General features: G+C 48.3%; 1 protein-coding gene across 1 annotated transcript in view; it reads right to left on the bottom strand.

Moving 5' to 3' along the window:
- SCFD2 (sec1 family domain containing 2) overlaps positions 1-13,534 on the bottom strand; it is a 315,820-nt gene that overhangs the window by 23,132 nt on the left and 279,154 nt on the right. The window contains 2 exon segments of the mRNA XM_084759717.1: positions 781-915; positions 13,278-13,423. Coding sequence (XP_084615843.1) covers positions 781-915; positions 13,278-13,423 — 281 coding nt within the window.

Raw genomic sequence — 13,534 nt, forward strand, 5'->3', positions numbered from 1 at the left:
CCGGTGTCTGTCCTCCCTAGCTTTTGGGATGGGCCAGTTTTCCTGGAATATGCTTTTATTAAACTCTGAAAAGCTGGATCTTTTATGCAGATTAATTCATGATTTCAAAGACTCTTTGAAGCTGGCAACACATTCTGTTATTTCCAAGAGTTATTACTGCTGAAATACGGGCACAGCCTGGGAGGTCAGTCTGCAATCTTGTTTAGATCCTTTTAAATTTAGAAACTTTACAGCGGCTTAAAAATAGATGACATTTGTGTACTTTCTCCTCCTTTCATCCCTACTTTAAAGGTTGCTCAGTCATCCTGACCCACCCCAGACATAAGCCAGAGAAATTCAAGGAGTCTGCTGGACCATAACAAAAACCATCTCTAATTAAGTCTTGGGGGTGACGGTGGGAGTATGCAGAGTTGCCCAACACCCTTCGAGTAAGTTCTAGAACTGAGAGCAAAGGACTCCACTAAGCCCAGTGGAGGATATGTGCTCACACTGCTAACAAACAGATCATGAGTACAGATGCTTTCCAGTCAGTGGTGCTCTTGAGGATGCCCGTGGTCTCCACCTCCGGTGTATGTGTTGTTGGGGAGACATCACAAGACTCCAAAGAGGCTGGAGGAGACCGTGAGCTCAGGTGGCACTCCACCAAACGGTCAGCAAAGACTGCCTTGCTGGTAGACCGTTGTGTCCCCGGCACTGGGCAGGGCTAACAGTGTGCTGGCACACCTGTGCTCAGCAAAGCGAACACCTGATGCTCAGGATGACCCATTCACGGGCTCTTACCTTCAGGAACATGCTGAATCCAGTTTTGAGGAGGTCAGTGAGGCCTGAGGAAATATGCTCAATGTCAACGGGGTCTGGCTTCTCGGGGTTAAATATTTCCTCCACAACCTGCTTCAGCAGCGGCTTATAGGATGCCTGGGAAGACAGAGCAGTGTGCAGTGAGTTAAAGCCCTTGTCCGCTGTGTGTGGAGACAGTTTTATCGACATCAAAGGAAGCAAAGCGAGTTTAGTTTGATACTGAGCAACGGCTATTGCTTTTGTGTGTGCAAGATTATAAGACAACCTTGAGACTTTAAAAATATTTTTATGAGTTTGCTGAGAATTTCATACAATGTGTTTTGATCGTGTTGACCGCGCCTCCCCCCACTTGGCTTCTTCTAGATTTGCCGTCCTCCCTACTTCTGTAACGGCACATGGCTTCCACCTTGGACTCATGCAGTGATCTAGTAATGCCTTGCCTCTCCACCCAGTTCTCCAACCCATGTCCCTCACCAAGTGCTCGATCTAGATTTAAAGTGGCAATTTTATTATGTAGGAAGGGTGGTAGGAAACAAAGCCTTGTCGTTTTGCTATAAACAAGAAGATGGTCTCTGAACATTCTGGGACTCAGTCCCTCCCTCCGGGAGTGGGAGTGTCTATTTGCAGTGGCTGTAGGCACCCAAGCTCATCCCTCCCTCCCACTCCATGTATGACCATGTCAGAAAGAGAGGCTGGGACGGCAGTAGGAATCTGACCCAGGTCACGCTGGGAACTGGGTCACAGAGCACTGGAGGCATCTCTGTAGAGTAAGGGCGATGTTAGGTGACATCACCTCTGCTTTGATGGACGGGGCTTAGCACTTTCCTCTCCGTGACCTACATACCCTGCAGGCCCATATTTAGTTCTGTCTGGAGGCGGCTGTCTTACTGACCTCTTTCCTGAGTTCTTGCTGGAAAGCCCTTCCTGAGTCTTCTTTTCCCACAGACTTGGGCCACCATCCTCCCAATCCCACTGCTGTCTCTGCTGCCCTATATGGCATCTGGGGTCTTCAGTGCAAAGGCACAAGTGACGTCTCCCCTTCCCACACTTTCTGATCCCCATCACTCTAGGAAGGCCAGAGTCTAACAGGGTGCTGCTGAGAGGCAGTTTGTCTTGAACTTTGTGTAGCTCTTTCCATCGGGCAAAACACAGGGTGCAGTAGCCATGGTTACAGCAGGTATGTCAGTGTTCTGACCTCATCTCCAGCCTATTCTTGCTTTTCTTACAGGAGTCCTAAGTTTGTCTGTTTGTTTTTACATATTCTAAGTCTCTTCAAATATCTCAGAGATGAAGCACTGTACAGACTATTATTTGCGCATCTCACCACACATCTGGAAGGGCTAGCGTTTGCTCAGTGGAAGATCCCAGTTTCTTGATACTTACTGGTCAAGTGAGACCACTGTGCGTGGAGACATTTCTTGATTAATGATCGTGCTGGGTGAGCACTGGGCAGGAACATTGATAAGGGAGAGATAAAGCTACGGGCAAACCTTGCTTATAGCCAGAGGAAATCAGATTAAAGTTGGACTGAGATAGGTTTCCTTTTGAAGTTTTATTTTATGTGTGTGTGCTCTTAGAGGCCAGAGTGGGGTGTGTGTATGATTCCTAGGAGGTATAGGGACTTGTGAGTCAACTGACCAATATAAATTTTTATAGACTCAGACTGAAAGAAACCTGGAGGTCTGAAAACATACGCTTTTGACTTGGCCATGGGGTGTCAGGCATGCTCAGGCTGTTTGGAGAGGAAACTGCTTTCATCAACGCAGGATGTGATTTGGTGGCGCCTATCAAAACTCAAGCTGCATCTGACACAGCAATTCCTCTCCCAGGGACTTAATTTTTTATTATGTTCACGCATGAAGATGCATTCAGAAAGAACCATCTATTATTTGAGGTGAGGAAAGATTGGAAGCCATGGTCTTAGCCAGGGTTCTACTGCTGTGAAGAGACACCATGTCCAAGATAACACTTATAAAAAGACACTTAACTGGGGCCGGCTTACAGTTTCAGATACAGTGCATTAGCATCATGATAGAGAGCACACTAGCACCCAGGCAGATATGGTAGCTGAGAGTTCTAGATCTGGATCCACAACTAGGGAGGGAGGGAGGGAGGGAGAGAGGAAGAGAGAGAGGGAGGGAGGGAGGGAGGGAGAGAGAGAGAGAGAGAGAGAGAGAGAGAGAGAGAGAGAGAGAGGGAGACAGACAGACAGACAGACAGACAGACAGACAGAGACAGAGAGAGACTGTTCCTCTCAGGGGCATTTGAAACCCCAGAGCCCACCTGCAGAGACACACTTCCTCCAACAAGGCCACGCCTGCCACTCCATGTCATTGGTGTAGCACTATTCCATAGTGACCAAGCATCCAAATCTCTCGGCTAATGGGGACCATTCCTATTCAACCCCCACAGACACGTCAGTGCCCAATGCCACAGAGCTGGTTAATAAGTGAGGGGCATCAATGGGGAGGAATGTTGGGAACATGACAAAGGAGGAGGGTCTGGGGTGACAGGGCTAAAATCAAGGGGCAGGCTAGAGTGACAAGTGTGAAGTGAGGCACACGTGTGTGATGGGCTAGCAATTACACAAAGCGGCAGTGAGACTATGACAGTTTGTAGCTGCTGACCATGGAAAACCAGACTGTGAACTACACACATCTACACCCAGCAGTGAGTGAAGGGCAGGTGCCAGGCCAGGGACAGAGGCAGCTGAAACTGTGTAGTGTTGCTTTTTATTTTTCTAGAGCAAACCATCAATACAAACAGATCTCTTTTTGCTTGTTAAAAGCTAATAAATTATTCATGCATGGAAATAAGATTGGGGTGAAGCATACTAAATTGTTAATCCTGGGCTCTGGAAGTAGCAGTGTTTGTTTCCTTTTCTTTCTACACTTTTAAAATTAATAGATTTACTTATAGATTTGTATAATGATCCAATAAACATTTTAGGTGAATTTTTAAAAAAGGCCCGTGGCTTTTATAGACTCTCAGTCTGGAGAGCTTGCTCGCCTGCTTTCAGAGCCTTTATGGATGTTTCCTCTCGTGGATGTTCAATGCTGAACGCTCTTCTTTCAGGAGAGTCCTTCGGCCAGTACTTGACTACACCTCTCCAGCGCTGCCATGAAGAAGTGCATGACTTCTTCCCCAGTAAGGGAATTAGTTGTGTTTACCTTTGCTGGGACCAAAGACCTGACAAGGAGCAACTACTGGGGGTAAAGGCTGAGTCTTCCTCACAGCTCAGGCCATCTGGTCTGCCATGGCACGTGGGAAGGAGACAGTTAACAACAGAGGCGTCACCTGGAGGCTACCTTTCTCCTTTTCTGCTTTCATTCCCCAGGACTGCAGCACCCACATTCAGGCGGGTCCTCCCTACTCACTTGGCTAATCTTCTCCAGAGGCGTCCTCACAGATACACCCACAGGCGTGCCTCATTAATGCCCGAATGCTTATTAATCCGCCAAGTCGACTGTCATACTTTCTTAATCATTACAGTTTTCTTAATAACTCAGCTTTCAGCCAGGCGCATTATCAACTGACTAAAACAGCCTCGTCCTGGATGTTATACAGCTGGGGGTAGTTATATTGCCAGCGTCTGGGCAAAGGGACGTAAGCAGAAGGATGACGTGGGGCTTTCAGAAACATGCCTTTTAAAATGGAAGCATCCTTCTCTCTGATTGCTCTGTTCTGCTGCATGGAATACGGATGTGATGCCTGGTGCTGCAGCAGCCATGTTGGGAGACAGGGATATTCCTAAGGCTGTAGAGCAGAGACAACAGAAACTGTGGTGAGGCCGACGGGGCCGCTATAACCACGAGGCAGACATTCTAACAAAGACCCTTCACACAAGAAATAAACCTTGTGTTTAAGCCACTAGTCTCCAGGTCACTGCTACTGCAAACGCATGAAAGGATGGTACCAAGCATGAAGGGAATAAGAGAGAGAGGTCGAGGAGCAAATAAGTATTTGTTTGCTTGGTTTATATAAAACTGGCTATGTGAAGCAACTTCAACCACAACAACAGAGGAATACATCCTGGCTGCGGCATTACCAGAGAAGAAAACACACTGTTGCCATCCGTAGGGTCTGCCTACCACAGACAGGCAGAGCAGTGGTTCTGGGGAGGGCTTAGCCCTGGGCCAGGGTTGTAAGGACCTCAAGGGCAAGTACTACTCTGTGTGTCCCCCTCTCCAGGTGTGGTGTGCTAGAGGTGAGGGCACTGCTCTCGGTGCTCTAGGGGCCCTGGCATGGGCTGCAGGACCGGAGGGGCGGTAGAGGGTTTAGGGAAAGGATGTGTGCTCATGGACGGAGCTGCTTCCCCATGCCCTCCCTTCTGTCTTCTCTCCTTGCTCTCCTTTCTGCTGCGCTTGCCAGCTGGGCTGGGCTCCCTTGGAGCGGAGGTTTGAAGGCACCACACTGGTTCTTGAGCCTTTGTGATTGCCATGTGCTACAGGGGAAGGTCAACACTCTTTTATTTATTTAAGGCAAATATTTAGAATGTGGAAATAAACTGAAACTAAGAGTACAAGATAGTGCACCGATCCACAAGGTCACAGGCGTGTCCTTCTCTGCTGTCTGCCACTCTCGGCACATGAAACTCTTACACTTTGGGGCTGCAACCTCTCAGATGCTATTTTCATGTGATAATACTTTGGATTCAGCATGTCTCTTTAGAGATGTGACAGTGACCCTCCTGGATGCAGCAGTGTGAGGCTGGCCGGTGACTCTGCCAGCCACACTTGTGCTCTGCCAGTTGAGTCTGTTTGACTCTGCTACAGGGTGGCGGGAGGGGCGCTGGCAAGGCAGCAGGGACCAGCAGGGACTTGCTCCACCCTGAGGCTCTGCTATTGCTAACAGACTTCTTTGTACCTTTCGGCTGACTTCCAGACTTTTGTTGTGAGATCCAAAAAATTACCTTTCTGGTATAAGCCATAAGTGTTCTTCTTTTTTTCTATTTTTACTTATAACCAAACATAGTAAATAATAGAAGCGCTGATGATTTTACAAATAAGTTTGTGAGCTTTGCCACATAAACAATGGATAGGAAAACTCCCAAATTGTCTACTAAAGCAATAAGATGAAACAAACAAAAACAAAACAAAAAGAAGATACTTCTGGGAGAACGGTTTTGGGTAGAAAGCAGTACTTGGGCTTTACCTGCCTGGAAAGTTCATTGAAACTTTCCCAACATGGGCTTTGCTGAGGAGGGCACGGCTTCTCCCTTTCTAGAGTGAGCAGCTTTAATTGTCATGGAACTTTCTGCTTTGTGAGGGATCTCACACGTCTCGGGCAAGGAGTGGCAGAAGGTGACAGGCAGGCCTTCTCTGGAGTGCCACCCACAACTTTCTTAGGGTTACAGAGAGTTACAGAGCAGCCTTGCAGTCAGCGTCAGCACTGAGCAGGTCCACACTTGTCATTTATTCTTTACTTCTGTCACAACTACTAGGAGCTCCGGGGGGTAGGGGTGGGGGTGGGGCGGGGCCTGTGTTCGGCAGTCTACTCACACAGTGACCTACGGTCCCACAGTGAGTGGTTTTAGTATTCCCAGGGTGTCACAACCCTCTACTGGAGGCTGTCACCTCATCTGAGGGTGGGTCAAAGAGAAAGGGGGCAGGACGGGCAGAAAGATGCTGCTGCCCGACCTGAGAATGCATTCACTGACCGGGGTTGGTCACAGGTCCATCCATAGCCACCTGCACAGGACTCTAGAACATGTGCTCTTGCTTGTTCCCCGGGCGGGGGGGGGGGGGGGGCTAAAGGGAATGGGGTTCAAGAACGCACAGCACTGTCTCGGCCGTGGACACAGTAAGGACTGAGATGAAGGGGTGATCTTCTTCTTTCCTCACCTGCCTGTGTGGGCAGAGGGTTATTACACCCTTTGTGCCCTCTGCATAGGAATTTGACTTCTGCTTAACTTTCCAGCTCTGTTTCCCTGGCAACCTGATAAAGAAAGAATGTCAAACTAGGAGACAGGCAAGACTACTAACGGCAGCTACGACCCTGCACGGAGTACCGCTGCAGACTGGCAGAGCTACAAACATCTGATGGGCAGCTACAGCTTTGGCTTCTCCGAGTCCTATGACTCTTGAATAACAATTAGGAGTGTCTCTTTGAGGGATGCTGGGACTATGGAGTTGTGGCTGAGAAATTAGCCTCTACAGCGTCTGAGGTTTCCAAGCCAAGGGAAACCTCAGCACCGAGTTCAACAGCTCCCAGGTCACGGTGTGGACTTCATGGTGCCTCAGAAGGACTGTCGCAGGGGAGTGAAGTGGCCACAGCTCCTCTGTCTTCTGTTTCTGAGCAGGCTGGCACTAGGGGGGCTGTGGCCACAGAGCTAGCCTTGCTGCTAGGCCCAGAAATGTACAGAACCTCTGTTATGATTAAGGGAGTATGAAAATGTTATTATTCTAAAAGATATCAGATGAGAAAAAGAACACTGAGCTCGGAATAATGTTCTGATATGATTTATTAATATATTTGTCTTTATACCAGTACACCAATTATGGAAAATAATAAAAAGACATATTTATAATAAAGTATAAGCATAAATAAATAAAAGTAAAGATAATAAATACAAGTATAAAAAAATTGGAATCAGTTTTCCCCAATGGGTTGCCTGTGTTCCAGCAGGCATCAATTGCAAATAGCTTCTTGGTTATGTGTGGAACTTGGTGTCCATAGCAGTGTGTTTTCAAGGACAAATTGGGCTTAAAAACATCATACTCAAAGAAACTATGAAAAACAAAATACTTGTGTGTGTGTCTCTTGTTAGTTCTGTGTGTCTGGAAGTCTGAGCTGAGCTCCCAAGGAAGGGACCAGGCGCACAGTGATCTCTAACACTAAACATCATGGTTTAACTCTGTCTTTGGACTTAGGTATCTGTTGCCAGGGAGATCTGAACTGGTGCCAGCCCCACGCCATCAAGGGGGGCGGCTGTCTGTCTGCTGGCTGTCGCGGAGGAGCTGGAAGCCTTCTGTCCAGCTTCCGGAGAAGTGTGCTTCTCTCTTCTTTACACACGACTCCATGCGCCAACCTCCTAGGAAGCCTGGGCTTATAGAGGTGCCCAGCTTGCTTCAATCCAGCATCACAGAGGGAAACATCTGTCTGAAATGTTGGTGGGCTTGTGTGGCCATCCCATACCTTATTTAACTTGCCTTTTGTGATACTATGATTTCCCCCCTCCTTTCATCTTCTTAAAGGAAATGGTTTGTTTGAAGATTAAATCGTGTTTCAATTTATCTATTCATCCATCCATCCATCCATCCATCCATCCATCCATCCATCTTTCCTTCTATGCAGAAGCAAACTGTTCCTTGAAACACTGAATGCAATCTTTTCAACTTCACTATGAAGAAATGGAAGCTGAGCTTACTACAGGATTTCCCTGAAATCACACCCCAGTTAGAAGTGTCCCTGGGACAATGCCAGTTTAGTTCTGTCCTGTGACTTTTTTTTTCCTCCCCAAAGGGTAGTTGAACAGGTCTGGGGTTAGGTAGCTATTTATACAATTAAGAAGGAGAGTAGAGGTTGGCTCGGGATATGGACAGCTGTTGGCCAGAGCTGGGGAGTGTTGACAGAAGAGATGGGGCCCAAAGACTGTTCAGAGAGCCTGTTTCCCTGGGCAAGAGATGAATCAAGGCTTCATGGGCACCAAGGCTCCAGACGCTCTTGTTCAGCAGCCAGGGGCATGGAGGAAGGCCCACATCTGGGCTGCACTGGCTCCAGATCCCCTGGCTTAGAGACTTACGCACCAACAGCTGTCATCATCCTGGAGGCAGATGACATTTGACTGGAAAGGCCTGTGATCTCCGTGGCCCCGAGACATTGCTAATGTGGCCCTGATGGCGCAGCTGAGGCGTGCAGCCCATCAAACACTGTGCCATGTGGGAAGGCACCTGGGAAACACACAGTGAGAAATGGGAGGGTGTGAGGCCCCAGGTCCAGGCAATGGGCAGCCCAGGTTTCTGCTCTACAGGGACGAGCCCTAAACCCAACCTTAGCATGCGAGCTAACGTTAGCACTCTGTCTCCCCCTGGAGGGTCATGGTGCTTTCCTGGGCAGGCTGGTTCCCTCTGGAGGGTCATGGCGCTTTCCTGGGCAGGCTGGTGTTAGGGGGTCTATGGCTAGAGACCCAGTGTATTCTTTAGGCATTGAATAGATAGTATCATAGGCTCATGTTACTTTTAGGGGCCCATGAAAAAAGCCTTAGTGGTTTTTTTTTGTTTTTTGTTTGTTGTTGTTGTTGTTGTTGTTTTTTGGTAACAGGAGGAAAAAAAAAAAGAAATTACAGCGCAAAGTAATGTTTTGACCTAAAAATGCTGCTTTTCTGAGCAGCTCTTTATTTTTTCTTGTGTTGCTACCACAAGCCCTTGCATGGTCAGTCCCTTTATGTGTCTGAGGCTATCACAAGAGTTGGGCTGGCATTAAGTCTCCAGATTCTTAGAGCATCTTTGTGAGAGAGTGTTCTTTTTACAGAGGAGGAATTTGCCACAGAAAGGCAAAGTAACCTGCCTAACCTCACCCAGTAAGTAAAGAGGCACAGCTGGGCTGTGACCCCAAGCTCTAGCATCTACCCGGCTGCCTGCCTGTCCACCCAGAAGGGGCAGGTGCAAGCGATCTGCACGGGTCCACTGTGAGCAGACAGCCTGCTTCGTGTGCTATGTTCGTGCTGTCAGGAACCTCCTTGTCTCCACTTCCCACAGTGTCCTGACTGGGTCTGGTCCTGGCTGCCCCAGACTTCCTGAGATTTGATAGTTTATTTTTTTCCTTCTTCCTTCTTCTTTTATTTTCTTCTTCTTTTTCTCTGTGTAGCCTTGGCTGTCCTAGACTCACTCTGTAGATCAGGCTGGCCTCAAACTCACAGAGATCCTCCTGCTTCTGCCTCCCAGAGTGCTGGGATTATAGACACGCGCCAGCGCACCCAGCTTTGATTGTTGCTTTAATAAGCCGTGTCTGCCTTCAAGTGAGTGGACTGCATCTTCACTTTGTATATGAACCACAACTGAGCTAAGGGAAGTGGATAAGGACGAAGGAAAAGGTGACTCCAATAGCAGCAGGGAAATGAGTGACTCAGCGAGTCTGCGTGTGTGTGTCTGAGCAGGGGAGATGGCATGAGGAAAGGATGCTGGCGCTGCGGAACCTCTAGACCCAGGCAGAGAGGCCAGAGCGCAGTGCAGGCCAGATGGGAGCAGGAATCCAGGACAAGGCCAGGGCTCATCCTGTCCTAGGTGTGTTGGGACATCCCCACTAGATTCTGTGAGGTGATGACACGTTCCTGGTGGAAGGCACATTTCCCCTGAAGCCATGGGACCAAAGATCAAGCTGGAAGAAGTGATAGGTGGAAGTCCGCCTAGTGTGCTACACAGCTTCCTGCTGCTGTGCACAGAGAAGCCAGCCTCCAGGAGAAAAGCTTCCGTCTGGTGCATGGCTTCTGAGGGGCATAGCTATTCTCCGGCTTGTGGTGAGGTGGCTCACTGTGGCAGGTGTCTGTGGTGGAAGAGACACTTACTTCACAGGGTCTAGAAAGTGGGGGTGGGGTGGGGCACACTCCCAATGTCCTGCCTCCTTCAGTGAGGCCTCTCCTCTGACCTTCTCAACCCTCAGTGGGACCATCAGCAGAGGACCAAGTCTATAGCACATTTGGGGACATGGAAGTCCCAACTATAAATCCTGCCAAGTCCTATCTTCAGAGGCAGCATGGTTTGCCTCAGGCTCTAGTCTACGCCTGTACTTCCCACTTACGCTCACTTTGTATTCAGTTATAGCTGCTGACTGTAATAAAGCCTATGAGTTACTCCGAAGATGCCCCCCAAATGTTTAATGGGCACCTCTTATGCACCAGGCGTCTCTGTAGACCCCGAGGACATATATGACAGTGAACTGACACCTCAGAATCCCTTGCCCATGCTGGACTCACACCTGTAACCCAGACATTCTTTAAGTTAATGACAACTTGGAAAGCTAAAAGCTGGCACTAATGACCCATACCCGTCTCCAGGCTTTGCTCCAGGTAAGCAGAGCAGGATCCGGTCTCAGAGGTGTGGGGTGACTCAGGAAGGTCACACAGGAGGAGGCACAGCGGTCCCTCTTGTCCTTCAGCCTCTTCCCACCTCCCACAAACCTGTTTAATACATTTTCCCCTAAAATTGTAAAGATTTACTGTTAGCATTCTGCTTCAGTCTGCCTACCTGTGACGTCATTGCTTACCTGCCATGGGGGCGTGGCCCTGCCCAGGGACATATAAAAGGACAAACCCTCCTCCTGTCCCTCTCCCTCTCCTTCCCTCTCCCTCTCCCTCCTCCTCTCCCTCTCTCTCCCTCTCCACCTTTCCTCTCTCTACTCTACTCTTCTCTTCTCTCTCTCTCTCTCTCTCTCTCTCTCTGGTACCCCTTCTCCCCCCATGCTAATTTAATAAACTCCTCTATAACATAATATCTGCTGCCTGGTATTTTATTACCTTATTATTATATATCTTTGTTTTTAATCATAAAGTTTACTAAACACAAACTTCTAGATACCTTTTTATTATATATCTTGTTATGTCTTTTACAAAATTAGCATAATGCCTCACAGAGAGCTTCATCATGCTTTTATGCCCCCCAAAGCGGGAACTCCCCAAGAAGTAGAGCCCGAGACAAGGATTCAGAAGCAGCTGTGCACAGTAAACTTGTCTCTGTTCATTTATTTTTCTTTCTACTGCTGCAGGGCTTTTCCCTATGTTTACATTATTCCTAATTTAATCTTCATGGTGTGTGCACATTTCTCCCCATTTGTCACTTGCTAATATTGGGGAGTTCTGTTCAGTGCGTTGCTGTCACCGGCTTATGATGAGGGGGAGTATCTGCCACATGGAAAGCCTCATTTTCCGAAAGTCATGACTGTAGGACAGTCCCGAGGCCGGGAGGAATGACAGCACCGGCAGTGGGGAGACCGGGTAGCTCACAGTGCCCTTAGCCCACCCGTGATTCATAGCTGCTGTGCGTTATGTGAAGTTGGCCAAATCAGTGCCCCGTGATGGTCATAAAATGGGAAGAGACATCATTAATTTTGTGGTTTATTTTCTCTGCCAACTAGTATAGCCATTTGCTCTTTGACATTCTCTGATTTAAATTGCATCATACATCACCAGTTTCAGCATGTCTTTTGGAAGTAGTCTATAACACAGTAATTAGAATTGTTGATTTTTTTTTTAACGATAAAATTACACATGTTTGGTGCTCTCAGCAACTTTTTATTCTGTGTGGTGGGTTTCTCTGCTTTGATGCTGAGTAAAAGTGCTATGGTCTTAGTCTCGTGGCACTGGTTTTAGGTGGTTACCATCACTATTGCCCAATAGTTCTAGAACCTTCCTGAGAACCAAGTACATAGACGAGGCTTTGTGTTGGCTGCAAAGACTGCCGCCTGCCTAAGCCTTCTATGCATACGTGGCAGATACTTCCTTCTGGAACTCAGGCCAAAGCTTCTCTGGCCTCCTTGCTGTGTAAAGCAGAGGGGAGACTGAGGCCAGGGCTGCTCATCAAGCGTCAGCTACCGCGGGAGCGAGCACCCAGGATGCAGAACTGGGATTCTGCCGGGATGTCCTGGGGACATTAACTTCAACAGTCATCGCCCTGAGATGCGTTCCTCACTCTGTCACAGCTTCCTACTGTGGCACATTAAACTCACCAAGAAGCCTCAGGAGATAACTAGATTTTAGCAGAGACATCATGGGCGCAAGGGCGGAGAGGCGCCCTACAGCCTACTCAGTGATCTCTCCCATCAGCAACACTTGTTCTTCCACTGAAGCTCAGGTTTGCCACGGCATCCTTAGTTCTGACTCTACACTGACCATGGGAACTCCCAGGCGCCACAGCACCAGGTGTCCTGAGTCATTTGTACTTCCCTTGGGAATTCCTGCGTGGTCTTCCACTCAGGGTTTTACAGAGCGCCCTCCCCTTGGATCTCGGATTGTCATATCATCTTTCTGCTCGATGGCCAGCCAAAACAGACTGTGGGTTCTCTCCTCCTGACCTGAGAAAGCTGCAGGGGGAGTTTTGCTAGCAATTGCTACCTTCGTCACAAACCTCCTTTTTCCTCTCCACAGTCTGTTAGATGCTTGCTTTATTTTGATTGTTTATAATGCTGATGAACTGTGAGAGGCGGAGAACTGGTACTATGTGAAGCCAGTCTCTCAGTTGGAACCAACAGCAGCTGGAGCCTAAGGAAAGACTTTGCCTCAGGCTACCGTCTACGGCTGAAACAGACCCATGGCTATAAACGGGTGATTTCCAATCCAGTTTTCACCAGCTACATTGTCTGGAGCCCAAATGAATTGAGAGGCTTTCAGACTTAGTGGAGCCCCAAACAGTCCATTAAAGGGAACTTGAGAGTCCGTCCAGAATGAACTACTTATTCTAAAGGGGCTGTGGAAACTTCCTTGTGGCCGTGGCCTCCAAGTCCTAAAACACAGCAGACAGACAGGCACTGAAGTCAAATACACTCACCTGCTGGGTGTGAGTCCCAGGAACATACACAGACTGAAACTGTCTCAGGAGACTCCTAGCTCCAGCAATCTCCCGGAGAGCCATGAAGATAGCATTCACAGCGGTTTGGGATTTGGGAAATGTCAGGTTAGCAGCAGAGTCACAGCCTGAAACAGTCCAGAGATATTTTCATAAGTGAGCAAATCCTTAAATTAAGTTTTCCTCTTGACAGCTTGAGCTCAGCGTAAGTCTATTTTTCCCCGGCTGCTCACTAACTG

This window comes from Acomys minous (assembly GCF_964271855.1).
Source record: "Acomys minous genome assembly, chromosome: 15".
Taxonomy (NCBI): domain Eukaryota; kingdom Metazoa; phylum Chordata; class Mammalia; order Rodentia; family Muridae; genus Acomys; species Acomys minous.